The sequence below is a fragment of the Fusarium musae genome, chromosome 5 (assembly GCF_019915245.1).
Source record: "Fusarium musae strain F31 chromosome 5, whole genome shotgun sequence".
Lineage (NCBI taxonomy): Eukaryota > Fungi > Ascomycota > Sordariomycetes > Hypocreales > Nectriaceae > Fusarium > Fusarium musae.
Window position 1 is genome coordinate 1,817,277 of NC_058391.1, and position 27,646 is coordinate 1,844,922.

General features: G+C 49.6%; 8 protein-coding genes across 8 annotated transcripts; 3 read left to right on the forward strand and 5 right to left on the reverse strand.

Moving 5' to 3' along the window:
* Positions 1-3,934: 3,934 nt before the first annotated feature.
* J7337_006959 (uncharacterized protein) lies at positions 3,935-5,287 on the forward strand (the record flags this gene model as incomplete). The annotated part of the gene is made up of 2 exons (XM_044824618.1): positions 3,935-4,063; positions 4,400-5,287. The coding sequence occupies 2 exons, from the start codon at positions 3,935-3,937 to the stop codon at positions 5,285-5,287; spliced, it is 1,017 nt and encodes a 338-aa protein (XP_044680275.1).
* Positions 5,288-6,616: 1,329 nt separating this feature from the next.
* Positions 6,617-9,035, reverse strand: J7337_006960 (uncharacterized protein; the record flags this gene model as incomplete). Its single annotated transcript, XM_044824619.1, has 2 exons — positions 6,617-8,459; positions 8,530-9,035. The coding sequence occupies 2 exons, from the start codon at positions 9,033-9,035 to the stop codon at positions 6,617-6,619; spliced, it is 2,349 nt and encodes a 782-aa protein (XP_044680276.1).
* A 1,771-nt stretch (positions 9,036-10,806) lies between these two features.
* On the reverse strand, positions 10,807-13,026 carry J7337_006961 (uncharacterized protein; the record flags this gene model as incomplete). Its single annotated transcript, XM_044824620.1, has 1 exon — positions 10,807-13,026. One exon carries the CDS (start codon positions 13,024-13,026, stop codon positions 10,807-10,809), a length of 2,220 nt encoding a protein of 739 aa, XP_044680277.1.
* A 2,003-nt stretch (positions 13,027-15,029) lies between these two features.
* On the forward strand, positions 15,030-16,560 carry RVB2 (RuvB-like protein 2; the record flags this gene model as incomplete). The annotated part of the gene is made up of 3 exons (XM_044824621.1): positions 15,030-15,038; positions 15,098-15,324; positions 15,375-16,560. 3 exons carry the CDS (start codon positions 15,030-15,032, stop codon positions 16,558-16,560), a joined length of 1,422 nt encoding a protein of 473 aa, XP_044680278.1.
* A 465-nt stretch (positions 16,561-17,025) lies between these two features.
* On the reverse strand, positions 17,026-17,914 carry J7337_006963 (uncharacterized protein; the record flags this gene model as incomplete). Its single annotated transcript, XM_044824622.1, has 2 exons — positions 17,026-17,199; positions 17,258-17,914. The coding sequence occupies 2 exons, from the start codon at positions 17,912-17,914 to the stop codon at positions 17,026-17,028; spliced, it is 831 nt and encodes a 276-aa protein (XP_044680279.1).
* A 1,004-nt stretch (positions 17,915-18,918) lies between these two features.
* On the reverse strand, positions 18,919-20,067 carry J7337_006964 (uncharacterized protein; the record flags this gene model as incomplete). The annotated part of the gene is made up of 1 exon (XM_044824623.1): positions 18,919-20,067. One exon carries the CDS (start codon positions 20,065-20,067, stop codon positions 18,919-18,921), a length of 1,149 nt encoding a protein of 382 aa, XP_044680280.1.
* Positions 20,068-24,573: 4,506 nt separating this feature from the next.
* Positions 24,574-25,908, forward strand: J7337_006965 (uncharacterized protein; the record flags this gene model as incomplete). Its single annotated transcript, XM_044824624.1, has 4 exons — positions 24,574-24,584; positions 24,647-24,673; positions 24,733-24,991; positions 25,060-25,908. The coding sequence occupies 4 exons, from the start codon at positions 24,574-24,576 to the stop codon at positions 25,906-25,908; spliced, it is 1,146 nt and encodes a 381-aa protein (XP_044680281.1).
* Positions 25,909-26,135: 227 nt separating this feature from the next.
* On the reverse strand, positions 26,136-27,213 carry J7337_006966 (uncharacterized protein; the record flags this gene model as incomplete). The annotated part of the gene is made up of 2 exons (XM_044824625.1): positions 26,136-27,001; positions 27,060-27,213. 2 exons carry the CDS (start codon positions 27,211-27,213, stop codon positions 26,136-26,138), a joined length of 1,020 nt encoding a protein of 339 aa, XP_044680282.1.
* Positions 27,214-27,646: the final 433 nt, after the last annotated feature.

Consider the following 27,646-nt stretch of genomic DNA (forward strand, 5'->3'; position numbering starts at 1 on the left):
CTTGGCCGCTGACTGGGATATGTTTCCATAAAGGTCAATGGTCGAGAATCATGATGGTGCATGATGGCGCCGCGGGAAGATGACGAAAGAGGGAAGCTAAATGCCAAAAAAGACCATCAAAGGTTTGGAAAGACCCATGATAGATGGACATGATAGGGCATAATGTGGCAAGTCGTTCCTGGGGATCCCGAAGTGCGCCGGGAACGGGTGAGGCCGGGCGAGTGGGATCTCGAAAAAGAGGCTGAAAAGCCGGGGCAGGGAGTATGGAGTAAGATAATGGAGACATCTGGGGAGAATGATGGGGTTGTATGGGGTTATACGGAGGGACGGACGAGGTTGGAACCTACCATGTGCCCTGGCACGCGAGGCTTGAGCCGATCCAAGCCCTTGATCCCGTGATGCTCCGGTACGTGGAGCGGGAGCCGGGGCGGCAGCCGTAGCCGAACCGTCAAGCACCGAGGGAGCAGGAGGTTGAGTCCCGGAGACGAACGGGCTAGATCGGAGGAGCAGGGATTGTTCGGGAGTGATGTATGTCAGAAGTTGCATCTCAGTATGTAAGTGAATTGTAAGGGTTCGGGATCTATTCGACGACGAGTTTTTGTACGTAACATGATGAGAGCCTATGTGGGCTTGGCCTTGAAATCATGTCGATCAAGGTATCTCGGCATTGCTACTATCAGTAGTATTGGGTGATTCAAGTAATGCCAGGAGGATCGATATCATGAACTGATATTGCAATGCATATGTATCCGTATGTGTGTTTGGATGTGCTGTACTGGATGTAGCTAGTCCAGGTCCAGGTCAGATTAGCACTGGATTCGCTCAAGGATCATGGTGGAGGATAGGAAGAGACAGGGCAGGGGTTCGGTTGGGTAAGCCCCAGTGGGCTCAGGTCAGGAGAGGTTCGATCTCAGGTGAGGAATCTCGGTGAGATTTCAAGATAGATAGGTACATAATGACAGTCAGTATCGACGAATATGAGACCATAAGGGTCCGTGGTTTTAAGGAATTGTAGGCACGATGTGATAGGGCTCTGGCAGATTCAGGGTCTCCATTTTTGGTGATTGGAAACAGATGCTGGACACACCCAGGGGTCTCGACAAAGGCCCGATGTCAGATAAGCGGATTTTGTTTTGGCGATGGAATTGACATTACAGACGGCATGTCATGGCATGGACTGGTCTGATCTGATCTGATGTAGTAGAGAAGGATAACATAAGGAGAAGCGAATACAGTCGGTCCGCGGAAGCTCGTGGCCTACCAACGGGCCGACAGAGACCCTGTTTTCGGTGAGTTCATGTTTGAGCTGGGCTGAACTGAATTGAGTGAGTCTATTAGTTGAGCTGATTTTGTTCCATCATGATACCTCTCAACAATTGTTACCTCACCGAAAGAGAGGTGAGGGACAACAGGGTAGCGTGAAATAGTACGAGGTCAATATTGGCTACCCCATTGCTTAGATTTTGGAGACAGGCATGTCTAGCTAAAGCTGGTAAAAATACTGCATCCTTGAACTAGAATAACTGATATGATGAGCTGCAACAGCTTGTTATAATAGTATTGTATCATGTTTATTACATGTTGATATCGAGTCAATGCCCCCGCGACTCAAAGACCGAGAACGTACAGCCCCACCACATTGCGTAAAAGACGCAACACAAGCTGTACATAAAAAACCGCAGCTACCTAGATTCGAACCAAGATCAGGTACTAAGCCCCATTCAGTGTCACCGTCTCGGTGGTGAAGCTTCTAGCTCAATTAAGGTGACTCCGGTATAAGTGGGCAAAGCATTGGATACGTAAATAGGAAATTAAAAACATTTGTCGTCGTGGAGATAGGCATATCGAAAGACGAGATGGAAACAAGACACGTTTACAAAGGATTGGATTCATACGATAATCACCTGGTAGCGAGGACTCGGAACCGTACGACTCGTTTGTGATCGGTGAACAAGGCGAACCGAGCCTTTAATATGTCGAGCGACGGACGTGCATATTCATCGGCGGCGGCGGCGGCGGCAGCCGTTAACGATGAAATCAAAGATAGAAGCATATTATTATGGGTTGGCAAAGTGAGTGAGAATGGATAGGATAGGATAGGATAATATGGCGGCAAATATCTAGGGGAGCCAGGGATTGCATTGTAACTTTGCGGCGTAAAGCCTACAGATCTCATCGTATCGTACGTACAGTAAGGAAAGGTAGCCCAAGATGATGAGGCGTTCATGTCCACTATAACCGGAGGCTCCGGAGAGAGATGGGATTGTGTGAAAACATCTGATCTGATCGACAAGTGACGCATTCCTTGGATAATCAACTATCGGATTTGCTGTCTGTCCTCTCCATCACGGAGAGTTGCACGGTAGAATGCGGTGCCTTGTTCGGCGGCACCTACAGAAATATCAAGGATGGACGTGGACGTGGACGGGCTACGGGCGAGCGATGGGATCAACAGAGAGTGGCACCTCATGCATCCATCCATGGAGGGGTAGAGCAGAAAAGATACATGGTTTTGAGAGGGAGGGGCATATTGCAGGGAGGTAGCTTTTCAGGACATCACCCCACCACGAAGCTCTCGTCAGTGGCGGGGTCTGAGGCATGATGAAGCTGAGGGCAGAGCCTAGGACGTCAAGTAGAGATAGAGGACTATCTATAGGTAGGTACCTTGGTATTATGGATCTGGATTTGTAGGTCCAAAGAAGAATGTAATGCCTTAACTAAGAAGTAGAGTCATACCCAGCAACAAGGCTGTGAATTGGTCATGATGGCCTTGACTGACTGAGCTAACGTTAGGTTACCTAGTGAGACTGAGAGAGAGAAAAAAAAAGAGCTCCCACCCTCTCATCCGATATTGAATGTTCCATTGGCCCCTGCTGTTATGATACACTAGGTACCTTAGGTTGGTAGGGTAGTCTACTGTATGTACTGTACCCCCCGGGCAACAGGGGTGTATGTTCGTGGGATGATTGATGATGTGGTGTTGGTGGTCTAAAGTGGGTTGGTTGCTAATGGTACGGATAGAGCATATTCTGCTGAGAGAGCAGAGGGAGGATGAGTGAATAAGGTAAGGCAAGGCAAGGCAAGGCAAGGCAATCCAATGTCCGGGAATTCATATATGTACCTCTACTCCCACTCCTACTGCTCTTCTCTTCTCTTCTCTTTCCTTTCATTCTCATCATCCTCAGCTTCATAGCAACAACTTCCACTACAAACTTCTTGGTACGTGAACAATTTACCCCTCCACCTCCACCTCCACCATCACCACCATCACCACGCATCAGTATCATAACATGATGATGCATTGCTTTGCCTCTCAATTTCTCCTCTTTCCTCTCCACCAGCAAAGCAGATTTTCATGTCATGTCATATCTGCATTCGATCCAACATAAATGAGAAGACGATACGACGACACGTCAATCGATACGGGTGATGGATTGGTTGGCATTGATTGGCATGGATGACACGGGCATGGCATGGCATTGGTGTTGCTATAGAGGGGAACAGACAAGACACACAGACAGACAGACTGGAGGGAGAACTCTTTCGGGGCATTGAGCTCTGTAATTCAGAGCTCTACCCTTCTGTCTCTCGTCTCTCTGCCTCTCTCTAGCCTCATGTGCTTGGCCTGCCCCTCCTTTGCGCCGACGTTCCAATTCCAATTCCAGTCCACACCCATCTCTAGTCTACTTGCTCTTTCCCTCCATGTGCTGTGGCAACCTTCCTCAGCAAAAAAAAAAGCTTCCCGTTCCACTCAACCTCTCGTCATACAGTTATAAATTACCCCACCCCCTCTCTCTCACCTCAACCTCAACCTCATCCTTCTCTTCAGCTCTTCTCTCCTCTCCATCTCACTTCATCTATCTTCGTCCTAAGGATATCTCATCTGACTCTCTTGCCTCGAACAGAAACTACCATTTCTTCTACAATAATCAAAATGGCTCCCATCAAGGTCGGCATCAACGGTTTCGGTCGTATCGGCCGTATCGTCTTCCGCAACGCCGTCGAGCACCCCGACATCGAGGTTGTTGCTGTCAACGATCCTTTCATTGAGCCTCACTACGCCGTAAGTAGATCCCCTGCGAGCTCGTTCGATACTACAAACAACCCTACAACCCACTCCTCGGGAGCTTATCGCTTTGTCACGACTCTTTAAATCCGCGTCGTAGTTCGGCTGGAGCTTGCAGCTCACCGCACGATATCGTCCATAATACGCATTGTACCGGGTCATGTGACTGGCACCGCGAGCTGTCGCCAGCTTCGTGTCATGGCATGGTACCAGAGAGCAGAGCTCACTCGAGCAATGCTTCATGTCCCACCAAGCTACCCCTCACTGCCCCACGTCCCATACCATATCACATTCAGCTTTGAGCCTCAAGCTAACCTCAACTCCCTTATGCAGGTCTACATGCTCAAGTACGACTCTTCCCACGGTATCTTCAAGGGTGAGGTCGGTAACGATGGCAACGACCTTGTCGTCAACGGCAAGACTGTCAAGTTCTACTCTGAGCGCGACCCCGCCAACATCAAGTGGTCCGAGACCGGCGCCGACTACGTCGTCGAGTCTACTGGTGTCTTCACCACCATTGACAAGGCCAAGGCTCATCTTACTGGTGGTGCCAAGAAGGTCATCATCTCTGCGCCCTCTGCCGACGCTCCCATGTACGTCGTCGGTGTCAACGAGAACAAGTACGACGGCTCTGCCGACATCATCTCCAACGCCTCTTGCACCACCAACTGCCTGGCTCCCCTCGCCAAGGTCATCAACGACAAGTTTGGTATCGTTGAGGGTCTCATGACCACCGTCCACTCCTACACTGCTACCCAGAAGACCGTCGATGGTCCCTCCGCCAAGGACTGGCGAGGTGGCCGTGGCGCTGCCCAGAACATCATCCCCTCTAGCACTGGTGCCGCCAAGGCTGTCGGCAAGGTCATTCCTGAGCTCAACGGCAAGCTCACTGGCATGTCCATGCGTGTCCCTACCGCCAACGTTTCCGTTGTCGATCTTACTGTCCGCCTCGAGAAGGGTGCTTCTTACGACCAGATCAAGAAGGTCATCAAGGAGGCCTCTGAGGGTGACCTCAAGGGCGTTCTGGCCTACACTGAGGACGATGTTGTCTCTTCCGATCTCAACGGCAACACCAACTCCTCCATCTTCGATGCCAAGGCGGGTATCTCTCTCAACGACAACTTCGTCAAGCTGGTCTCCTGGTACGACAACGAGTGGGGTTACTCCCGCCGTGTCCTCGACCTCCTGGCCCACGTTGCCAAGGTTGATGCCTCCAAGTAAGCGTAGAGCGCTCATGAGGCTGGAAGCAAAACCAAACCTAATCAGACGCGACATGATGACGATGCCAATCTGCCGCGTGTTTTAATGAAGCAAGGAAATGAAAGGAAGTAAAAATACCAAAATTAAGGGAGATTGTCGGAGGGGATGACAACGACTTTGTTCTCATCGGCTCCAGTTCCCTACTAGACAATTGATCTTAGTATAGCCGTGGACAGAAAAACTAAATAAATAGATCCATCCCTCTTGAAAACCGTTCATCTCCATCTGTGATTAATTTTGCCCATGGCCAGCTTGCAAAACCAAGCTATTTAGGTCTCTTGGCGATTCTCGGGGAACCAGAAGACATCAGACCTTGATATAGGTCGTTGAAATAAACTTAGCAAACGGTATCCTAAGGTATCCTCAGTTTGTGCCGAGTTACCTAAATCTTAGGTTATCTAGGATCGGGTCCTGAGTTTTCTTTCTTCCTAGATTGCTAATTCATCAACGCTGTCCGCTGAGCTAGAATTTCCTGTAACTACAGTATGATGAAACCCATCCGCGGCATGCAACTCGTATGGCAAAATCTGAATATTTCATAACATTGGCTTATGTGGTTCTTTCTGGCTTCGATCTCGATAGTATCAGGGCTATGCGTCAAGCCATTGAGTTCAAGTCCTTTATTTTCGTTCCATGCTGGTGCATGCACGCATTTATGTATGAATGTATGTGTATGCGCACCCGACGAAATGGTATTTCCCTGTAAACACACCCTTTGCTGTTCCCTTTTTCTTTTTCGCCAGATGCTCCTTTGACTCCCTCATATCATTATCCGTTGTCTTTCTCGGAAAACAACCCCCATTCCAGCCGTAGAGTACAATAAATAGAAAGAAAAGTGAGAAAAGTCATGTCATGACCTCACTCGCGACGTCCGAGGCGTAAGAGATGAAAATTGAACGCTATCCGTTTTGACCCGGGGATATCATAGTACAAGCAAAATAGGTAATATTGGTCCTTGCCACGCTCCTCGGCAGAGTGGCAGGTCAGGGGGCAATATGCAAACTCGACCTTGAGTTCAGTAATAAGCACATTCCATGAGATGTGCACAATGCGAAATCATCTCGCTTAATTCGAGCTTCGTTTCAACTGCATGGCTTCTATGGCGCGCTCCCAGTGTTATTGTAGATGCTACTACGCTGGTTGATGGTGAGTTTTTCGGTTTTGGCCTATCGATGACTTATGAATGTGGGATCCGCAGAATCCATTCTTTCGTCAGCGATCTTGATATAAGCGTCAGCCCAAAAGATTATTCGATGATCCTGTACGACACGACAAGGGAGAATGGCTTCATTACCGGGCAACCCTAATGCTGGCTTCATTGGGATCAAACTCCGGTGACCACTGGACGTTCTCCTCCTGGCACCAATGCCGAACAACACGCATCGACGCTTGGCAAACTTCCTCGACGGTCGACCAAGGCGCAATGTCAGCTCGAAGACGAGAGCTTCCTATGCCATCGTAAATGGTGTGAACCGCGGGCCAATTTCGATAACGAGTCGACTGGTGTGCAAAAAGCTCCTCCTTAGAGATATTCTCATAGTTGGCAGATGCCTTGAGAAATTCATCCACAGTGATGGCTTGTAGAATCAAGATAAGAGCATACATAGGTTGGCTTCGCCGCGAGTCACGACGTGTCTCGTTCGTTAGATAATCCACCATCTTGATCAGGCTAGCCCAAGAGCCCGGATCAGATGGTTTATTTTGTAAATTTCGACTGACGTTAAGAAGGTAGAAGCTCGCCATGAATGCAACTGTGCTCTCCACGGCGAGTGCGTAATATTGTTTGCGACTCGAATCGGCCCCTCGTTTGTCGCCACTACTCGAAAGCTTGTTAAACCGCTGATTAGCGACATCGCCTTCATGCTTCAGTCGCCGACCTAGGGTGGAAAATCGTGTGTGTTTGTCAAAAATGGCCCGCGGGTCGGCCTTGTCACGGGCGGCATCTGTGCCATTGGTGGTTGGCCGATCTGATGACCCAACAGGTACAGGTGTCACGGTGAACGAGTCGCCGGGGGTATGAGCCTGCGAGTTGCTGGAGCTGACTCGGGACATGGCTGCACCCTTTTTAGAAGGAGTCGATGGTGGTGGGAGACTCGCAGAAACCGAAGGCATTCGAGGTCTTTTGACGGCTATTGTATCGCCGGTGTTGTCTGATGATGCGGGGCGCTTCTTCGCCTGGCTGATAGATGGCGCCTCCATACTTTCAGACCGCTCTCTGCGCTTAGAAGGTAGGGCCAGGATACGCTTCAACGTTTGCCGCATTCTCTTGGATATTCGTAGAGTAACGATCAGCCGTTTCTTTTCTTTGGTACTGTGAGCATCTCCATCCTGCTCCTCTCCACCCTCTCCGTCCTCCTCTTCTTCATGCTCGACAGGCGCTTTCCTCGCCGTTGATGACTTGTGGCTTTCTTCGGAACGCTTCTCACGTGGTTCATCCTTGTCTCGGTCATCTTGGGTCTTGGACTCCGTTGCTTTTGTTGAACCCTTTCTCCGCGATAGCTCAGCCTCCAGAGAGCTTGGTAATGTGGGGGATAGGAGCGCAGGCAAGCGTATTGGGGATTTTTCTCTGATTGAATCGTTCTTTGTCTTCAATGCCGGGGGTGGGTCCAGCTTCTTCAGCTTCGCTGCTTTGGTGGCATCCGCAGCATCCTCACGTACTCGCCTCCTGTCGCCTTTGTCCGTTGAGTTTTGGCTATCCCAGTTTAAGTGAAGAGGTGATAGTAGCGGGGGCACGGACGACCGCGAAGCATTATCTATCTTGTTTGGTGTCCCCTTCGTGCTCCCCGGTGCGCCAGGTCGAACGCCATTGACAGAATCACCACGTGCGCGCCCAGCTGGAGAAGGATTGCGGGCGGCGGCGTTGGTACTCTTTAAGATACTGCGTCCATTGGGAAGCGACGAAGAGTTGGTAGGCTTGTCCCTTGGTGGGATATCGGACGGTGCCAAAGAGTCTCTATCCTTTCTGCGAGGGGGTTCATCGCGGCCTGGTCGCGATCGATCATCGTGAGAGCGAGGCATGTCCGGCCTATGTCGTTTTTGCGATCGGTGGTCATCTTCGACGTTCGATGCACGTTTCCTGCTGTCTGGTGATACGGGACGAGGTGGAAGGGATGCGGGCGGTTTAGGGGGTAGCCTGAAGCAGAGTCAGTATGGGAGCGACAGATCACCCAGGCAATCATGGGACAATCAAAGCCGCATCTTACCTCATGTCGACAACTGGAAGTTCCCTGGACTTTTGTGATTTGGTCTCGGGGAGCTGATCCTTTTGTCGCTGTGAATCGGGCTTCCTGATCTCGGGTACAGATCTTGGCTCTGCAGATGTGCGCTCTAGGTCGCGCTTTTTGGCGCTGGGTGGTTCTGGGGTGGAGGCATCCGAGGTCACACCAGACGTCTTTTTGTTCTTGTAGTCACTGAGTGATAGCTTCTTCTTCTCGCCGCCTTTTGCGAGAATGCCCACGTCACGAGGGACAGGCTTAGGAGGCTCGACACGCATGTCGTAGTAGGATCTAGTAAGAAGAACACCGCGATCGGCTTCCGACACGAGAGTCGAATATTGCAGGCGAGTATTATCCCATTCCTCAGGATGCTTCTGTCGGGATTCGCTGGCGGGGATGTGATATCGCCAGTCCGGAGAGTAAGAGAGATGATGTGGTTTCTCGGGGAGGATGCGCTGTGTGAGCTGCTGAACCGTCTTCGCCGCGGCTTCCATTGTTCATGGATGTCAGCATGCCGGAAGGACGAAGACGGGGATGTGGTGCGATGCTGTGCAGTGCAGTTGCGATGCGGTGCGGTACGAGGTTTGGCGATCGCAGGTGACGCGCGCGAGGGGTACGCAGGGAGGCCGAGAACGCGACGATGGAAACCCAGAGGAGAGACACAAATGCGATAAAGGACTTGAAAGAAGCGCGAGTCCCTGAAAATGGAGGATGCTCAAATCATGCGTCATTCACGACCGATTGGCAGGGTTGTCGCGATGTGATGGTGGCTGATAGTGGTGGTGGTTGATGCCGAGCGACAAGGCATAGGAAGTGACCCAGTCGCACACGATAAGGGAAGATTGGAGAGTGTTAGCGCGCTGGCTGGAGACGAAACAACAAAGCGGCGGTGGATCGGAGCCCAGAAGCTCTGTCCAGGCCCCGGAGAATCTGGTTGACAAAGAGAGTGGTGATGTTTATTATGTTGATCGGGCCGAATGAAACGAGAGTCGGGTCATGAATTAGAGAAATAAGTGAGTTATGCTAGAAGGGTATGATATTTTCTTGCCCCTTCTTTTGTTGCTGATGTTAAGAAGCACAAGACGTACCCAAGACAGTGAAAGTAGGCCGGGATCTGCCTACTAAAGTTGGTTGGGGTCTTGGTTTTAGTTGGGATTGGATTGGATGTTTGAGATTTCCAGTGCAGTGGCAGTGACAGCCCGCCCACCTCAGGTCAGGCAGGGCCAGACAGTGACAGTGACAGTCGCAGTTGCAGTTGCAGTTGCAGTGACAGATACTTCATCTCACTGACGTTGTGTGGCAGTTGACAGCAGTCAGGAAAAGAAAGCACCACCCGACCAACCTTAGCAGTGACGATCCGTAGTGGATCAAGGGTACCTACCTACCTTAATAGAGCGAGGCCTTGCCTTAGGGTACTCTGTTGTACATGTATCCCTCCCTCCCATCCAGCAGTGGCTCCTAACCTAGGTAACGTTAGTAGGTGGGCTTCATTCCCGTCCGTCCCGTCCGTCACTTGACAGTTTCATATTCTGCTCTTAAACCTGGTGACTGCACTTGATTCATTCTCTCCTTCTATTTGTGGCTGCTCTAATGCCTTCCCCTCATATTTTAGGTTTTTGTGGCTGATATTGAAGCAGTTTTGTTTATGTCTTAGTTACCTATGGGCCTGTTCCTGGACCCTGTTCTTCTAGTTGCAGGCGCTTATAGGATAAGCATTAATTAACATTACCCTACAGAGTATATATAAAGTGTGGCTAAAGATGTATAGTCAAGATAATAAATTAAGAAGAATTTCATTTTATATAAATACTTATTATATTCATAATCTATCTAACAAGATCTAATAATATAAGATGTTTTTTTTTTCTTATATTCAGCTTTATCATTATTACATCTTAACAGTAAAATGTATACTTTATCTATAGAATGTATATAGTAGGTACTTATCTCAATATATAGACTTAATTTCGAGATATACCTGTTAACATAGCGAGCGACATTGAGGTTCACAAAAGCCGATATTAAACTATAAGTGAAATCATGGGTATATTTTGTCCTGACAACAATGCCTAAAACGCCGGATCCGTAAGGGTATAATGCTGCCTTGCCACCGCTGCCTCTCTCCTCCACCTATTTCAATTGATGCCAAAAGTAACACCCTGTTTCTCTAATCAAGGCCCAGCCCGTACGAGAAACCAGTTATACAGACAAAAGTGTTCAACTGACCAACATGTTCCATACAACACCTCTAAGCCAAGTCTTTGCTCAATGGTGGCCGTTAACAACCAGAGGGCTACCATTAGCTCCTTTGCGTCTCTTGCTCGAGACCTCTGGCGAATCGTGACTTCGGGTCTCAAGATGGCTGACCCTGGTAGCCAGGCTATCCAATTGTCCCGCAAACTGAGCTGGCACGTAAGCAGCGATTTGTTGAGCGACACTGTCATGCCATTGCTTGGAGCTGAAGTTCTTCGCCCAGTCTGTCATCTGGACCAGCTGGAACTGGATATCATCGATCCCAGTCCTCGAGTCCTTGCGCACTTTTTCAACATCCTGGGTCATCACAGCAACCATACCCTTCAATGACTTAAGTTCAGTGCTCTCTTCCTCAAGGCGTTTTGCTGTGTCGTTTTCCACCTCATACATTTCTATTTTGTTTTCGCCGACGGACCGCTCCAACTCTTTGATTTGCTGGCCCAACTTCTTTGTTTCATCCGTATTTCGCCTCGACGTTGTGACATGCGCATCGAATTCCTTCTTGTTCTCATCCACGCTTCGTTTCAAACCTGTAACACGTCCATCAAGTGCCTGGATAGCTTCCTCTGACTTCAATGTACGGGCATTTGCCTGGTCAACAGTCTCGGCAACTAACCCAGAGGATATCTGGATCATCTCCATACAACGACGTTTTAATGCATCTTCCAGTCTATCCATCTTGGGAGTGATCAGTTGCAACGTCATGTCCTTCGTCATGAATGCAGGAGTAGGTGTGGGCGTAGAGTGTTTCGAAGACCGTGCAGTGACTTCCGACATGAATTCCCTTAACTTTGGTAAATCTCTAACTAGTTGGTTAAGCTCCCCACTCGGTGGTAGTTCTTCAAGACGGCGTTTTATATCCGCAGGAGATGGACTTTCACCCAGGAGACGCTTTATGTCACCAGGAGGGGGCATTTCTTTAAGTAACCGCTCGAGATCACCATGAGGCGGGTATTTGGCAAGCAGCCGCTTGGTGTCCACAAGAGAGGGGAATTCAGCAAGAAGCTGTCGAATTTCACCTGCAGGCGGGTACCCCTGGACTTTTGCCTTGAGGTCTTGGAAGTCTTGCAATGACCAGTCGGCGGCACTGGCCTGTAGAGTGTCAACGCTCTGCTGCAGAATGTTGGTCTTCTTTTGCTGTTCCTTAACTTGCTTGGTCAGAGACTTTAGAGAGGTAAGCGTTGACAGGCGCGCCTCCTGAGACCCCTGGGTCTCTTGTATTTGTTCCACGGATGATCGCAGAGAAGTGATAGCTTCAGCTAAAGATTCCCCTTTTTGTGAGAGACTCTCTACAGCTGATTTTATGCCAGAAACGACACCATCTATGGTCTTTTGCTGTTCTCCCTGGCTTTGACATGTGCATTGTAAAAGCGAAATATCTTTTTCAAAGGACATTTGTTTTGCTTCTTGACTTTCAGAGGTTTTTTGCAAGGACAGCATTTCCTTTTCTAAAGAAGCTTGCTTTGCGCCCTGGTTATCAGATGTGCTTCGCAGCAATGTTATGTCCTTTCCTAGGGATTTTTGCTTGACATCCTGATTCCGAGAGGCAGTTTGTAAGGATGATATGTCGTGTTCTAAGGATTTATGCTTTTCTCCCTGCTTTTCAATGAGAGCAGAATTCTGCTCATGGAGCGACTTGACAGCCTTAATGCCTTTCGCAAGCCTGTCTGCAAGGTTTTCTGTGTCTTGCTGGAGCTTCTGTATCTTTGCCGGATCAGACTGACTTCTGATAAAGTTTATGGTGCGTCCCTGCATTTCAACTGTTGTCTTGAGCTGGTTATGCTCAGAAGACGTTGTAGGGGTAGCAGGCTGGCCTTTGTTGGCGGCTATCCTTTCTTCCGTTGTGGTGCTGACGCCATCGAGCTTCTGCTCGAGCCGGCTGAGCTTCTCCTCCAACAATTGGTGTTGCTGTCGGCCTTCTTCGACTTTATTTTCCAGAAGTTGGGTTTTCTTCTTCTCGAACTCAAGGCTGTCGACCAGTTTCTGGATCTCGCTATTATCTGGCCCCTGAGCGACTGCTAAAGAGTTTTTGAACCTGTTCAGCTCAGTCTGTAAGTAATCTTCCATCCACGCCTTCGTTGGCTGGTGGGGTTCCAGTGATTGTTGCAGCTCTGATGGGGAGTTCTGGAACTTTGTCGGAGAAGAGATTGCTCCTTCTTGGGTGTTGGATCCTATGGAAACCTGATCTTGCACGTATTGCTTCAACAATGAATCGAAAGTATCATAAAGCATTGGGTGCAACTCTTTGAGTTTTTGCTTAAAATGGTTCTTTTCGGTCTCGCATTTTTGGGTAGCCTGACGTTGCAACTCGTCAACAGACGGATAATCAGAATTTTTAGTAGTCGACCTTTTCCAGTCATGCAATATTTTCTTAAGCTTGCTATCAGCTTGGTTGTGCTGCATGCGTAGATAGGCTGCATGGCCGAGCAGGTCTATTACATGTGGCAGGCCTTCGAGTCTCGTGGCGCGTGGCTCGGCTGTAGCGGTCGATATTGAACCTAAATGGTGTATGTCAGCGATACTCTGGTCATGTACTTTCTCAAGACCTGGGCTCTTACCGCGATCACTAGCATTCGTTGACCTCCTGGAATAAGATCTTTCCGGTGGTGGTTTGCTATATTTACTGTAAGGCAATGCTTCCCCCTTCCCACCGCCCCTCCCCCGATCATAGTCTGCATCTCTGGAATGAGACGATTCATCTCGGCGGCTTGAGAGGCGGTCGGGGAATAACTCTGAGGGGGAGCTACCGGCTGGTCGGCGACCGTATCGATCGTCTCTACCAGCCATTGCGGCTCCGGTAGTGAAATGGAGCCTTGAGCATCCGTCGAAATGATGAATAAAGTGTTGAAGAAAGGACAAATGCCGTGCGCGCCGTTGGTTGCGGATCGAAAGTGGCCCAGGGAGGAGGGCGAGAAGGTATCGATGAGGACCGTATGCGACCGGATGAATTAAGGGGACCGAATAAGGACTGCGCTAAGTAGGTAACACCTTGTACCAATGGGACACAAGGCCAAATAGGTACTGAGTTGGGTGGTGATCGGACAAATAGTTGAGTACGGCGGGAGGCAATCGCGTCGATGAATCGGGTGGGTGTGTGAGTACCTAGAGAGAGTGCGGCAACGCCTGCTAAGAAAACAAAGGAGAGTTAGAGAGCCTCGGGTTGCAGAAAGAATAAAAGGAGTGCGAGAGGGGAAGGAGAGGAAAAGCAAAGCGAAGCGTGTACATTGAACGAACGAGGATAGAAGAAGAGAGAAGAGGGAAAAAGCAATGCGAGGCGACACAAGAGCGGGAGCACGGATGTTAAGGTAAGGTAGTTAGCCGGGTCATGAAGAGAAAGAAAAACCGAGAAAAGATCTGAGAAAAGGACCAAACTAACTAATAAGGTATCCGTTACAACTGGACCAGGGCTACGCAGTGTGGAGTTCAGTTCGTGTGAATTATCATCATATGATATAGGTAGGTGGTTGCAGTTGAATTTCATCAAATAGGTAGCTTATGGGGCAGCTCAGTTGCTAAATATAATAGACCCCTAATCCTCGCTGAATCACGGCCTAAGCGATCAGAGTCTAGACTCATCTAAGAAAGAATAGCGGTTGGTCCGATGATAGGTGCTTGCCCAGATAATTGACACTAATGATTTTAGTCTCTATCAAGTGGAGGGGAAGCATCCTCTATTCTCATCATACGGGAGAGGACAGCATAAAACGAGGACGGCATAGGGGCAAGTTATCTAGATAATGTATTTAGCATCTGCAAATAATTGTATATTAGATGACTTATCCACCTGACTCCTAGTGGAAGCCTACCTTAGGTACGGACTCGAGGAGATGATATTTGGATGTATAACCTTGTTGGGTTAGTTGCTCCAGCAGCTCGAGCCGAATGGCTCTCTCAGTCTCAGGTACCTAGATACTCGCGTGTAATCGCGTCCACCTCATGTAGCGCCGTATCGAGTTGTGGAGTCACATGGATTGATTTCACAAGAGTGAATCACTAGTGTGGCGGTGCACACCCAGCACATGGCGCTAAGCGCCAACCGTCTTGCTCAAGCGCTAAGCGATAGCCGCGTACTAACAATTTTTACTCGAAAGTTATGCGTAGGCTCGTGCCGTGCAGCTGTCGCGATCTAGCTCCTAGCCCTGCTCCTCAAGCTTTCTTCATCAAAGCCTTTGCCTTACAACAACTCAATTCCATAACGATCGCTTACATTACACTCGCGCATAACACGCGACAATATGGCTGCCGTAAGTAGAATCTGCTCATACCTTGCGCGCAACCAATCGCTAACAGTATATTTCCACAGCCTGTGATGACCGTGTCAGAGTCCAAAGACCTTCGAGGCTTGAACCTGATCGCAGCACACTCCCACATTCGAGGCCTTGGTGTGGATGCAACAACCCTTGAGCCTCGAGCTGCTTCTCAAGGTCTCGTTGGGCAGGAGAAGGCGCGAAAGGCCGCTGCTGTCATCTTGCAGATGATCAAGGATGGAAAAATTGCTGGCCGTGCCGTTCTCATTGCTGGACCTCCTAGGTATGCTTCCAATCGCCATTATCGTGCTGCGCGTATTGACACATATGAAGCACAGGAAAGACTGCCATCGCTATGGGTATGGCTCAGTCTCTAGGCCCCGATGTTCCTTTCACAACACTTGCCTCATCAGAAATCTTTTCGCTCGAAATGTCCAAGACCGAAGCCCTCACCCAAGCCTTCCGAAAGTCCATCGGTGTCCGGATAAAGGAGGAGAGCGAAATTATGGAGGGAGAAGTTGTTGAGATCCAGATCGACCGCAGCGTTACTGGGAGCGCAAAGCAGGGAAAGCTAACCATCAAGACCACCGACATGGAGGCAGTCTACGATATGGGTAGCAAGATGATCGACGCCATGACCAAGGAACGCGTTATGGCAGGCGATATTATCTCGATAGACAAGTCTTCTGGAAAGATCACCAAACTCGGCCGATCGTATGCCCGATCTCGCGACTATGATGCCATGGGTGTCGATACCAAGTTCCTCCAGTGCCCCGATGGAGAGCTCCAAAAGCGCAAGGAGGTTGTTCACACCGTCACACTACACGAGATCGATGTAATCAACTCAAGAACCCAGGGCTTCCTTGCGCTCTTCTCCGGCGATACTGGCGAGATCCGCAGCGAGATCCGAGACCAGATTAACACAAAGGTCGGCGAGTGGAAGGAAGAGGGCAAGGCCGAGATTGTTCCTGGCGTCTTGTTCATTGATGAAGTGCATATGCTCGATATCGAGTGCTTTTCGTACATCAACCGAGCTCTCGAGGACGACCTTGCTCCTGTGGTCATCATGGCCAGCAACCGAGGCAACTCCCGCATCCGCGGCACTGACTACCGCAGCCCTCACGGACTGCCTCTTGACTTCTTGGACCGAGTCGTTATTATCAACACACACGCATACAACCCTGAGGAGATCAAGCAGATCCTGTCCATCCGAGCCCAAGAAGAGGAGATCGATGTGCATCCCGACGCTCTCGCCCTTCTCACAAAGATTGGCCAGGAGGCAGGTCTCCGATACGCCAGTAACCTCATCAGCACCTCGCAACTTGTTTCTGCCAAGAGAAAAGCCAAGCAAGTCGAAGTCGGTGATGTGCAACGCAGCTTCCAGCTCTTCTATGATCCCGCCCGCAGCGTCAAGTTCGTGGCTGAGTCAGAGAAGCGCCTGATCGGCAACACAGGTGCAGTCGACTTCGCAGTAGGCGGAGCGGCCAGCAATGGCGATGAGAAAATGGATCTTAGTTAATTATAATGGCGATCACAGCCTGGCGTTAAAAGGGTATTGGGTTGTGAAGATGGTAGACATGAAGTGAGATGGACATCTGTATCATAGTGATTTGGGCGTAGAATGGGATAATACAAAAATCTTCAAACAGCACTCTAAAAATTAGTTTTACTCTCTCTCTACTCCTAGCGCACCATTGATGACATCTCGTTTCAGAGAGGATATCTCCAGATGCGTAGTTGAATTCAGATCTTGTGGTGAGCAGTGAGAAGTCCTGAGATACGAGGTTTCTGCTGCGATTACTATATCTTGCAATTGGGCTTCGAATATATAATTGAAGATAACATGAGGCTTGTAGCTGAGTGTGTGATACCAGTAACAAGCCTAATAGGAGCGGTTTCTAAAAAAACAAAACTATATACCTGAAGTCATGCCACAAACATCACCCCTCTCCCAATATTATTCACGGGCCTGGAGCAGCCCCTTTCAAATCTTTGGGCAGGGCTGAGCATCAGTGGGCGTAATATTAAAGTGCTTCGAGAAGGGGTCATCAGTCGCAATACGAGGAACATGCTCAACAATACTAGCAATACGTTCGGACTGTTCTACACCCCAGAAAGTACTGATAAAGGCAAATATGAGATCCAGTCCAGAAGTGACCTAAGAAGAGTATCGGATTAGGAACATCGACCGATTCGGGAGGTGATCAACGACTTACACCTGAAGAAGACCAGACTTTGCCATCGATGACATAACGAGCGGGAGATACCCAGTTCACTCTAGGACCCATCTCCTTGATAGTTGCCCATGCATTCTTGTTAGTCGTTGCTAAATGCTCATCCAAGACACCCGACCTAGCTGCAACGCCGGCGCCAGTGCAGATGGTCATCAATATCTTGACCTTGGGATACATCTTTGCAATGTAATCCGTGACAGCCTTGAGACTCGGGTTCCTCGCGCCAGGGCCACCAGGAACAATAAGAAGATCAAGATCCAGGTCGTCGTTGAATGTATTGGTAGGGGGGATCGTTGGGAAGAAGCTCGAGTTGAACTTGTTCATACCCAACGGGGCTGTGCTAACAGGTTCAAGCGTCTCAGCGATGAGGTGAAGGTTGAGTTGTTGGACACTGAGCGAGAGGATCTGGAGAGGATCTAGAGGACCGAAGACATCGATCATATCGAGAGCCTGGAATAGAACAACTCCAACGTTGCGGATCTGAGAGCCCGTGATGGTGGGGACGATGCCTGGAGTTATACAAGTGGGCTCAGTATCCCGAGAGTAGTAAGGAACATGGTTTTCAGGCCTAGTAGTAGTTGAGGCAGAGCTGGAACTCAAGAGGGCGAGGCCACTGAGAAGAGAAATCGAGAACTGCATGTTCGTGAAGCGCCCTGATATAGAGCTTGCGTCAAGATAGGTATGTTCTGTAGTTGACAAACGCAAGATAGAATAGCAAAGCACACGCCTGTAAATGTTCTTGGACTACAGAGACACTCGACTATATATACTACCTGATATACATACCAAATAAGTAAGACCAAGAAATCCTTCACTCAATCCGTAACAAATCCTCGATCCTCCGTGTTTTCAAAAACCTGCTCAAAATTGCGCTCAGCTTCCGGTAGCCATATGCAGCTCCCCGTCTACCAGTTACAGCCAGTCATTCTCAGGCTTCCGTCTAATTGAAACCTTTTATAATTCTCCAGAGTGATCAAGCAATCCCTCCTAAACTTGTGAACCAACATCAAGGCCATCATCTTCCTCGTAGAGCTTAGACGACTTTAACAGCCTGCAGTGAGAGGTCGTTAGCGATGGAACAATGCCGAGTTTCCGCTGACTATTAGCCAGCCGATAACAAGATCACCTTGACTCGCTTCAGAGGTGCAACCCTGTTCAATTCTCTGTCCGCTTAGTCCCTGAACCCCTTGTTTCCATACTCATCAATTCCCTGATACGACACGTGGTAGGCCTAGGTCGTCATCTTGGCCAATGTCACTCAACAGGCGATCGTCTCTCTAGACTGGTATGGCTTCTTTATTTCATTCTCGTGTTTCTCGTGTAATGTACCTTCTCCAACCGCCTCGTCTCATGGGCTCATCATATAGAGACTAGTTTCTCTACATCTTCCCTCGTTCGTCTTTCGTTATTACCACCTCTTGCTACTTCCATTGGGTATTCAACCACGCCAGTAAGCTGTGACGTCCAGCTGCTTGAAGCCATCTCTCTGTCCGTAGAGAATGTATTTTCCTTCCATGAACTCCTATACGCACCGGGGGACAGTCTTCCAATCCCTTTTGTCCTAATAGAAAACAAACACCGACCAAATCGCATGTCTATACACCGATATATGGCACGCATGGCACTCGATTGAGAAAGGGGGTTCAGATGCGCCCTTCTAGCGCAGCAAGTTGAGCAGCCAGTGCCTCGTTCCCTTTCAGTAGATCCTCCAGCCATTCCGCTGCCATCGCGAGCATAGTACTCTTACTGAAACCGCCTCCGCGAAGGCCAGGAACAAGATCACACAAGTCGTCAAACCCTTCTTTAATCAGAGTGCGCCGTTTTTGTTCACTCTTTATGTGGTTCTCGCGCTTCTGTTCTTCTGAAAGATTCTCTCTCGACACTTTGCTATTGTTTGCTGCGGACTTGCGACGTTTGCCCCCAGCAACGTCATCTGCCACAGCCGAAGTGATGGAACCTGCACGTTCCATTTTAGGTTTCCGCCTCCGCACAGGCTTCGGCGTGACTGTCTCTTCTTGCGCCTCTTCATCTGGAGTATCCTTGTTATTTCTGCTCTTCCGCCTTTTACGGGGGGGCGTATCAGCTTCTTGCACTTTCGTGAGCTCAGTCAATCTGCTATGAGGGAGCGGCCCCTTGGTATGAAGTGGGCTGCTGGGTCGCGTGTTATCGGCGCTCTTACTAGGCTCAAAACATTCAAGAACTTTGAGTTGTTCCTTCGTCAAGGACTCGGCGGTTTCTTTCTCCGAGTTGGGAGTATAGCCTTGAATGCGGTTGAAGTTGGCATCAGAACCCCACTGATATTCGGTAGGCGGTGCTCGATGCTGGCGCTTGTCATGGGATCCCATCATCCAGTCCGGGTAATGTTCTTGCTCGCTTGCTGCAACGCTACGTCGATGGTCTTCCTGGAATTCTTCTATAGGTTGGTGTCGTAGGTGGCCTACTGGAGGTCCTATTGGGTGCCTCTGTACCGAAGTATCAATTCCGTTGGAATTCTGGCGCTGATTTGCGCCGTTTTGAAGCAGAGTGGCCGCCGCGTTCAGAACATCATCGGGAGTGTGTCGATGCTCAGTCTGATGTTGTAAATGGGAAGGAGGAGGAGGTGGTGGGGGCATTATATGGGAGCCCAACGGTGCCATGCCATGGAACTCGTTCAGACTATGGGAGAGTCCTTGGGCCGGCTCACCAAGTGAAGATCCTGGCTGTTGACCGAATGAAGTACTAGATCCCATGAAATGTGGAGGAAGTTCTAGCCAAGTATCGCTGAAATTAAGCCCCTCCCCGAAGGAGGGCATATTGTAATGGTCGGCATTGATATCGTTGAAGAAGGACGTTAGATACCTGTGGTCGGTATCTGTCAAGAGAGGAGCTCCAGGTGCAGGCTCCGGCGGATCGTTGATCGGAGGATCTTGATCAGAGTCGAATGAATCTGTTCGGATTAGAGATTAGCGGACTGCTCCTTGTATTGGTGGATATGATGCGAAGGATAAGGATCTCAGCGAGTAGTTCACTTACAGCCAAAAAGCATAAAAGGGTCTGAGGGCGGCTGCGACGAACCCATCCTCGGAGCGTGCTGTACGGCGAGCATGGATGCGTCTTTTGTAATATGGGTTTTCTGGAAAGCTAGCGCTGCGCTGCAAGTGAGCCACAGTAGATGTATAATTTTTGGTGATTTCAAGGACTGAAAATAGCTGGCGGGGGTAGCACGACTCGACGGTGTAAATGGTAATGTTTCTGGGATGTTGTGCTTTTTCGTTCGGCATCAAGCGATTAGGACAATATCAAGCTATGTCTAGCACATGGTAGTTCAAGCCCACTAGGTTGATGGCAAGTGAGTACGCCTGGGCAAATTTCGATTCGCTTCACGTGAAGCGCAAAGAAGCTACTGTTGTGTGTGGCCGGAGTTTAGGAGGGAGTTGCTGAGTCGCGAGAAAACGAGGAGGAGCAGATCGATACGATTGTGCCGGTGAGTGGTTCGTGAATATATTATAGGCTCTGCGATTATATAGGCGGCATGTACGTTGCTGTTTTATGTGCTTCTTGGATAGAAGACAAGAAAATATGCTGACAGTCGAGTTTTGTCGCTGGAAGCAAACAGCTGTGAAAGGAAGTTGGAGAAAAGCCGCTGATGGTAGAGTTGCAGAGCTGGCTGCTTAAGCCATGGACGAGAAAGAAGAAGAATAATAAGAGCGACAGGGGATCAACACAAGAAGGGATTTAGTCTGGACGGGGAGTGCATGTGCTAAAACGTGCATTTGCTGCGTCACATCACACCCGCAACCTAGACCTAGATGAAGACAAAGAGGGGACAAGTAGGGCCCGGCATCTCCTGCTTCTTCATAGGATGGCTTCTATGCTCCTGGCCGGGAAAGGTTTAGAGATTTTTACCATAGAGGTCAAATGGTAGCGGGCCAGAAAAAGGATGTGATGGGAGGGTTGGGATCGTGGAGGAGGTGGTGTTTAACTAGGTAGGTACCTAAGGTAAAGCGGTTTACTGTAGGTAGGTAGGTAGGCTACCTATAGTACCTAGGTAGGTTGGAGGAAAGCGGCGGGAGCCCACCGAGACTGTCCTGGGCAGAGGAACGGTACGGCAGGTGCAACTTGGAAGGCGGACCGTGAGTACCTAGGTAGGTAGTAGCTGAGACTTGTATGGAAGGTCGTTTTGTTTTTGGGGAAATGCATCCAAGGACCAGGCGTGCACGGTAATTGGACCCATTGGCCCATGTTGAGCATGTTCAGGACCGTCTTAGCCATGTGGGGTTGCCTCGGAGCATTAGAAGCACTCAATCTCCAGGTACTTTCTACCTCGCTCGACCTGACCCATTGCGCTCTAGTCATTAATCAATCCCCCATGCTCCCCTCCCCAGGTCACTGTGTCACCTGCAACTTTCATCGACGTCGACCAGAGCCGTTTAGCCTTTCCAAAACGCTTGGTTTTGAGTGTTCTCAGGGAAATCAGATCGTGGGTGATGTTCAGCGAGTCGAGTCGGGCGTCTACCAAAACCATAAAGTGATCCAAGCCCCCGCGCCTTGTTCAACAATTACCAAAGCTCTTTCAACACATTCGTCGTTACATCCCCCCGAGACTCCCGGTAGGGTAAGGTACAGTACCTGCTGCCCGTCCTGTAGGTATGGGTATATGGGGGTGTTCTAAGGTATGGGTCGGATCACCTCGTCATGACGTATCCGTATATCCATAGTCTATGGGACTATCACATGCTTGAACCCTCTCTCATCTTCAGCACTCCCAACAGCTCTATTCTGCGACCTTGGTTGACGACGCCTCATCTCCAGCTGTCATTCATTCGCCCAGCCAAGCCCTAAGAGTTAGACAGTTCGTCCATTCTTGATTGGCTCTGTTTCTACTGCTGAGAGACTCGGGGAATCTAGTCATCTTGGCGTTGCACGCAGTTGACTTACTGCAGATAAGTTTGCGGTCACTTGACTCGATTTACTCACCTGTAGTCAGCAACACGATGAGGCTGAACCAACAATATTGCATTGTTTGAATCAGCCATAGCCACAAGCACATGCATGCCTCTTTGTTCCCTCGAAAGTGACTAAGACCTTTTTTTCTTTTTTTTTTTTCCTTCTACATCGACTCGTGACCACAGCCGGCCCGTGCCAGTATGATATTCAGGGCTTACCAGGGTTGATATAAGACCTCCCTGGAAAGGAAAGATGCCAACTGAAATCATGCTTCCTGTGGGAAATCAGGCCAGGAAGAAGAGCCGAAACCTGTTAGGGCCCCGAAATTCGTCGCGGGGCTTCCCTGCCGCAGGTTGTTTTGTTTTTCGAGAACAATTTCATTTCCATGTGTGAATCTAGGTATGTCACTTGGAATTCGGATACGAACCAACTGGCTTATGTAGACGTAAACTTGGGGGTTTAATGCTAAATGACAAAAAGAATTAGGCAAGTCGGCATAAAGTTAAGGGGCTGTATAGTGGCTTTATTTTTGCACCCATCTTGAGGTCTGGAAATCCTCCCGGGGTAACTGATCAACTGATGAAACTGTATGTACCAAGTCGTAAGAGATCGGCATCATTGGTTTCTGGGCTGTTTTGTTCTCCTTTCTCTTCCAGTGCGAGATGTAAAATTTCTAAATCCGGCCGCTGTCAACTGAAGGATTCTCAATTATTCGGCCTTATAAGGTAAAATTTACGTACCAGACCCATCTTGTGCACATGCCTCCTTTCCCAATGCAGCAGCTGGCTATCCCTGTACCCCAGAATTACGGGCAGACAGGTGGGGCCCTCCCTTTGACCACATGCAAATTGCTGTACCTACAGATGTTAACGTTAGCGATAACCTCACTCAGCTGTTACTTAATCTCACACCTAAAAGACCTACCTACCGTTACAACGAAACGACCCGGATCTGCTCAGCAGACGTTACAGCAGAAAATCTGGAACGTCTCATGTCTAAATCTGTTTTCAACTACCGTCCCCAGGCCCAGGCCCAGATTCATCGGTTCTCGGCTTTGGTTTAGCTGAGCCCCTGACCTCTCGGGTCATCATCGTCAGCCCTCTAATTCGGGCATTATCCGTATAATCTGCCACGAGTACTTTTGAGCTTAATTCTCTCTCGAATGCTCGCTAGGCTGTTTCATACTCTCAGCCTCACGGATTTGTTACTCAAAGAATAATAGTTTCTGTTGTGGTAGGTTAGTTTCACAATCCCACGTACGTATGGACTTCTCTCATCTGCATCTGCATCTGCATCTGCAACTCCATCACCATGCGGCGGCGCGGTTGCGCTACGCTACACTGCCTATAGCCTTCCTTGGCAGGGGGGGCGTTGTGATCTACGACCTGTCAAGGTAGATCATTTACGTATCTCTCCTCTCGGTCTATTTCCTGCAGGAGTATGTATCCGTACATCCATACGATCCATGCTTGCCATGTTGCATATTCACACGCGGCATCTTGAATTGTCTGTCAAGCCGAGGCTCCAAGTGAGAGCTCGGCGATGCTATCTCCACATTTTTTATCATCTTCAAGGGGAGATTTTATCATATCAATCTCCTGACTGTTCATTATTTCATCTGGCCAAGAGCCTAGATATCTTTGCCGCCTTTGCCGTCAATTTCCTGTCGTCAACCCTCTGTGATACTTCCTCAGACGTTGCATGATGTTGACATATCCCCCCCGCTACTTCTAACCGCCGACCTCCCTTTTTCGATCATCTTTACACCACCTTTTTCTCTATTCATTATACTTTACAGGGGTAGATCTGTTATTGACCGCTCGTACACAGTCAAGATCCCCGCGATCATCCTTCTTGTCAGATACCCACCTTCTGAGTGCCACCGGTAGCAGGTGCCGTAGCCCTGCTTCGGGACATTGTTGGACATCTCTTATGCTGGAGCAGCATGGCTATGCCTGCAGTTGATGTGCGCCCTGCCCGTAAAAGGCCCCTGAGGCTCGATCCTATTCCCGAGATCCTACGCCCTTTGATTCGCGCCTATCTCTTGGGCTACGCATCTGCCGTGGCTCCCCGGCTGTTGACATTAGTGTTACAGCATGTTGCGAAGAGAAAGAGGAAACTAGCCAACCAACTTGCCCCGGACCTTGACGATACCTCATTCGTCAGCTCTGCAGCACACATAGTTAGGACAGGCTTCAATCCGCAGCGGTTTCCCACGTTTTGTGCCATACTTGCTGGTGGCACTACTCTATTGAAGGCAAGTTAACTTATCCTAACCATGATGGAGTCTGTCCAGTCTCAGAAATTCGCCTACGTTTTTCTGACACTGGTCGCCTTGTCCTTGTTGGCTGTCAGAACTCACCGGAACGTTAATGTTACTTTGGTATGCCGTTAGCTAATACGCCGAAAGGAACCTTTGAAAAGCATTCTAGAGAAAACTGCAAGGGGGCTCAGCGAGGCAGGTCGTTTGAGGTAGGCCTTCAGTTTCACTCTAATGAATCATGATGTTCTTTGCTAAACAATCGTCCCAGACTTGCAAGATGGTTGTCAACATTCCTTGCTGCCTGGTTTGGCCTGCGGCTGCTGCACTCCTATGAGGGCCGAGCGTATACCGAAACTGTGCCACCGAAAGAGGGCTCGGCCCATAGTACCGAGCCTCAAACAGTCAAATTTGCTGGTCGGACAATGGATCTAACCCTGTTTGCGGTCACTCGAGCCCTCGATGTCCTTGTTGGTGATCTGTGGGCGAGGCACAAGGCCCGTCGTCTGGCCTCCAACAGGTGGTCCAAGGTAATTAGACCATGAAAATCACCTGATTATGATTACCAGATATCCATAGTTGCTGACACCTTCCTAAGGCTGAACGATTTCTCTCCAAGTTTGTTGATCCCCTTGTCTTTGCAGCTTCATCGGGCCTTGTTATGTGGGCTTGGTTCTATCATCCCAGCCGTTTGCCCCGCAGCTACAACAAATGGATCACTTCGGCAGCTTCCGTGGACTTAAGGCTCATCGAAGCCCTTCGGCGGTGCCATTCAGGCGAGTTTCAGTACGGCAAGGAGACCGGTCAGGCACATCTCCTTCAGGGCATGTGTGTGGACTACGAGTGGCCACTTGCCTGGGGAGATCCTGCGGTAGTTGTTCCCATACCTTGCCAGATGGTGCATATGTCCAGCGGGCCTTCATGCGAGTACCATGCTGCAAGCCGCTTCTTTCGTGCCTGGAAGTGGTCGATGGCTACGTACTTGCCCCTGACACTGGCTCTCGCTCTTCGAAACCCCTCTCGCAAAGCTCTGCGTCGAGCCATAATCTCGTCTTGCCGTTCCTCTAGTTTCCTCGCCACCTTTATCACCCTCTTCTACTATGGAGTCTGTTTGAGCCGCACACGCGTCGGACCTCGTCTTCCTGGCGGCACAACCATTGAGCGTCGTCAGAGCATGGATAGTGGGATCTGCGTTGGCACGGGTTGCTTGCTTTGTGGCTGGAGTATCATGATTGAAACAGAGAGCCGCCGAAAGGATATTGCGCTCTTTGTTGCCCCTCGTGCCTTGGCCACTGTTCTACCTCGACGGTATTCTTTGGACAAAGAGTGGCGAGAGAGACTTGTGTTCGCCGCCAGTACTGCCGTCGTCTTTACGTGCGTGGCAGAGAACCCCGATCGAGTGAGGGGTGTCTTTGGAAAACTTCTCAGGATGGTTCTTAGTAAGTAAACGAGCTGGCTCGGCATATATTACGAACTGGGACCTCTGTTTCAGTCTAGTCATTCCCATCCTTCCTTTCTCGACGCAACCATTATGTACGATAGAGCAACGTTGCATAGAATATTACTTGAATTCTAATGTATAATCATTAAGCAAAGAAGACGATATCTGGTCAAGGCCATGTCTGCAATGTAATATGATAATTCAACTGCAATGTATCTATGTTACTAAGCTATTTATCCCTTGAACCAAGCAACAGCCCCCAACACGAAAATACAGGCTAGTATATCACTCCTCACCGTGGTAAATATCTGGCCATAACGCATCACGACCTCAACATATCCCTTGGCAGGCTGGGGTAAAAATTGCACCACAGTACCCACAATGCCAGAAGGGGGGCTGCCTCTCCTATCCAGAAAGAAGCGAGTTGTGAGTAGCAGCGACTCAGCTGTGGCAAATGTCCAAAAGAACAGCTTCTTGCGGTGCTCCAGTTCCGTCTCAAGCTCAGGCTCAGCAGCTGCAGTAAGCGGATCGGCGGGTGTTGTGCCTGCAAGGGCGGCACGCTCACGCTCAATCTTGCTGCCAGTGAAGGGGGTAAGTATGACGATGTAGAAGCCCAAGCTGAGAGCTACAAGGGCATGGAGAAGACGCCAGAGGTTTGTAGAGGCGCTATTGCGGACGGCTGTGGGCGGTACTGGGGGTCCTTGGCCGGGCGCCATGCCTGGCACACCAGGAAAGGGAGGCATCGAGCCAGCAGGAAGACCAGCACCAGCCATCAGCTGGGACATCATCCTCATCATGGGATCTTCCTCAGCTGCTCCGGGTGCAGGGCTAGCGGTGCCGCTGCCATTGCCACGCTCGAAGCCAAGCATCATCTGCCGTAGCTGGTCCTCTGAGATGGCGGGTTCTGTGATTTCAGGCGCATTCGTTCGCGAATTTGCAGTCCGCTTCGGCTCGTAGTAGTGATCTGAAATATCGACTTCTTCTGGGTCGGCATGGTCGGCGGTGGCAGACACACCGGATGCTGAAGCAGCGGGTGCTGGCGCAGGTGCTGGTGTCGAGGCATCAGCCATGGTGGAAGACGGATTGGTGGGTTCTGGTTCTGTGTAAGAAAGTTAGCAGCTTTGCAGCTGGAATTGTATGTCACAACTGAATCGAACCTCCTGGGACACGACCTCCAAGACCAGTAATCTTGTTCAACCTTGCAGAACCCCCGGCTTTGAGCTTGGCTTCACGGCGTTCCTTCCGAAGACGCGCTTGTTCAGCAGCTCGCTGAGCGGCAGCATCTTCAGGACTTTGTGTCGTCTCCGACATGATTCGATAGGTATTGTTAGGCGTCTATTCGGAGTTGATATCGAAATATTGGTATTGATGGGCTCTGGTGACGATGATGTGGTGCTTTGGTCGAGTGGGGATCCATTGACAGCTAGCCATGATATAGGGCAAAATGATGTAAGTCACCTACCCTGAAGACACATGCCGATATCGCTATGTCTCCCATTTTTTCTTGACTCGTAAATAAATGATATTCAAAATTTGTATGTAATATTTCGTTCTTATACCTTGACTTCGAACGGATATCCTACTTCAATACCATTCTGTGAAAACAATCACATCTCTTTATCAAAGGACACGTCAGAAGTTCCGACCACTGTCGAGCCAGGGGGGAACTTAGTTGGGGGTACCAGCAGTTGATTACCAACAGGTATTTGAAGAAATAGGCCAGAATTTTAGAACTATGGTAATG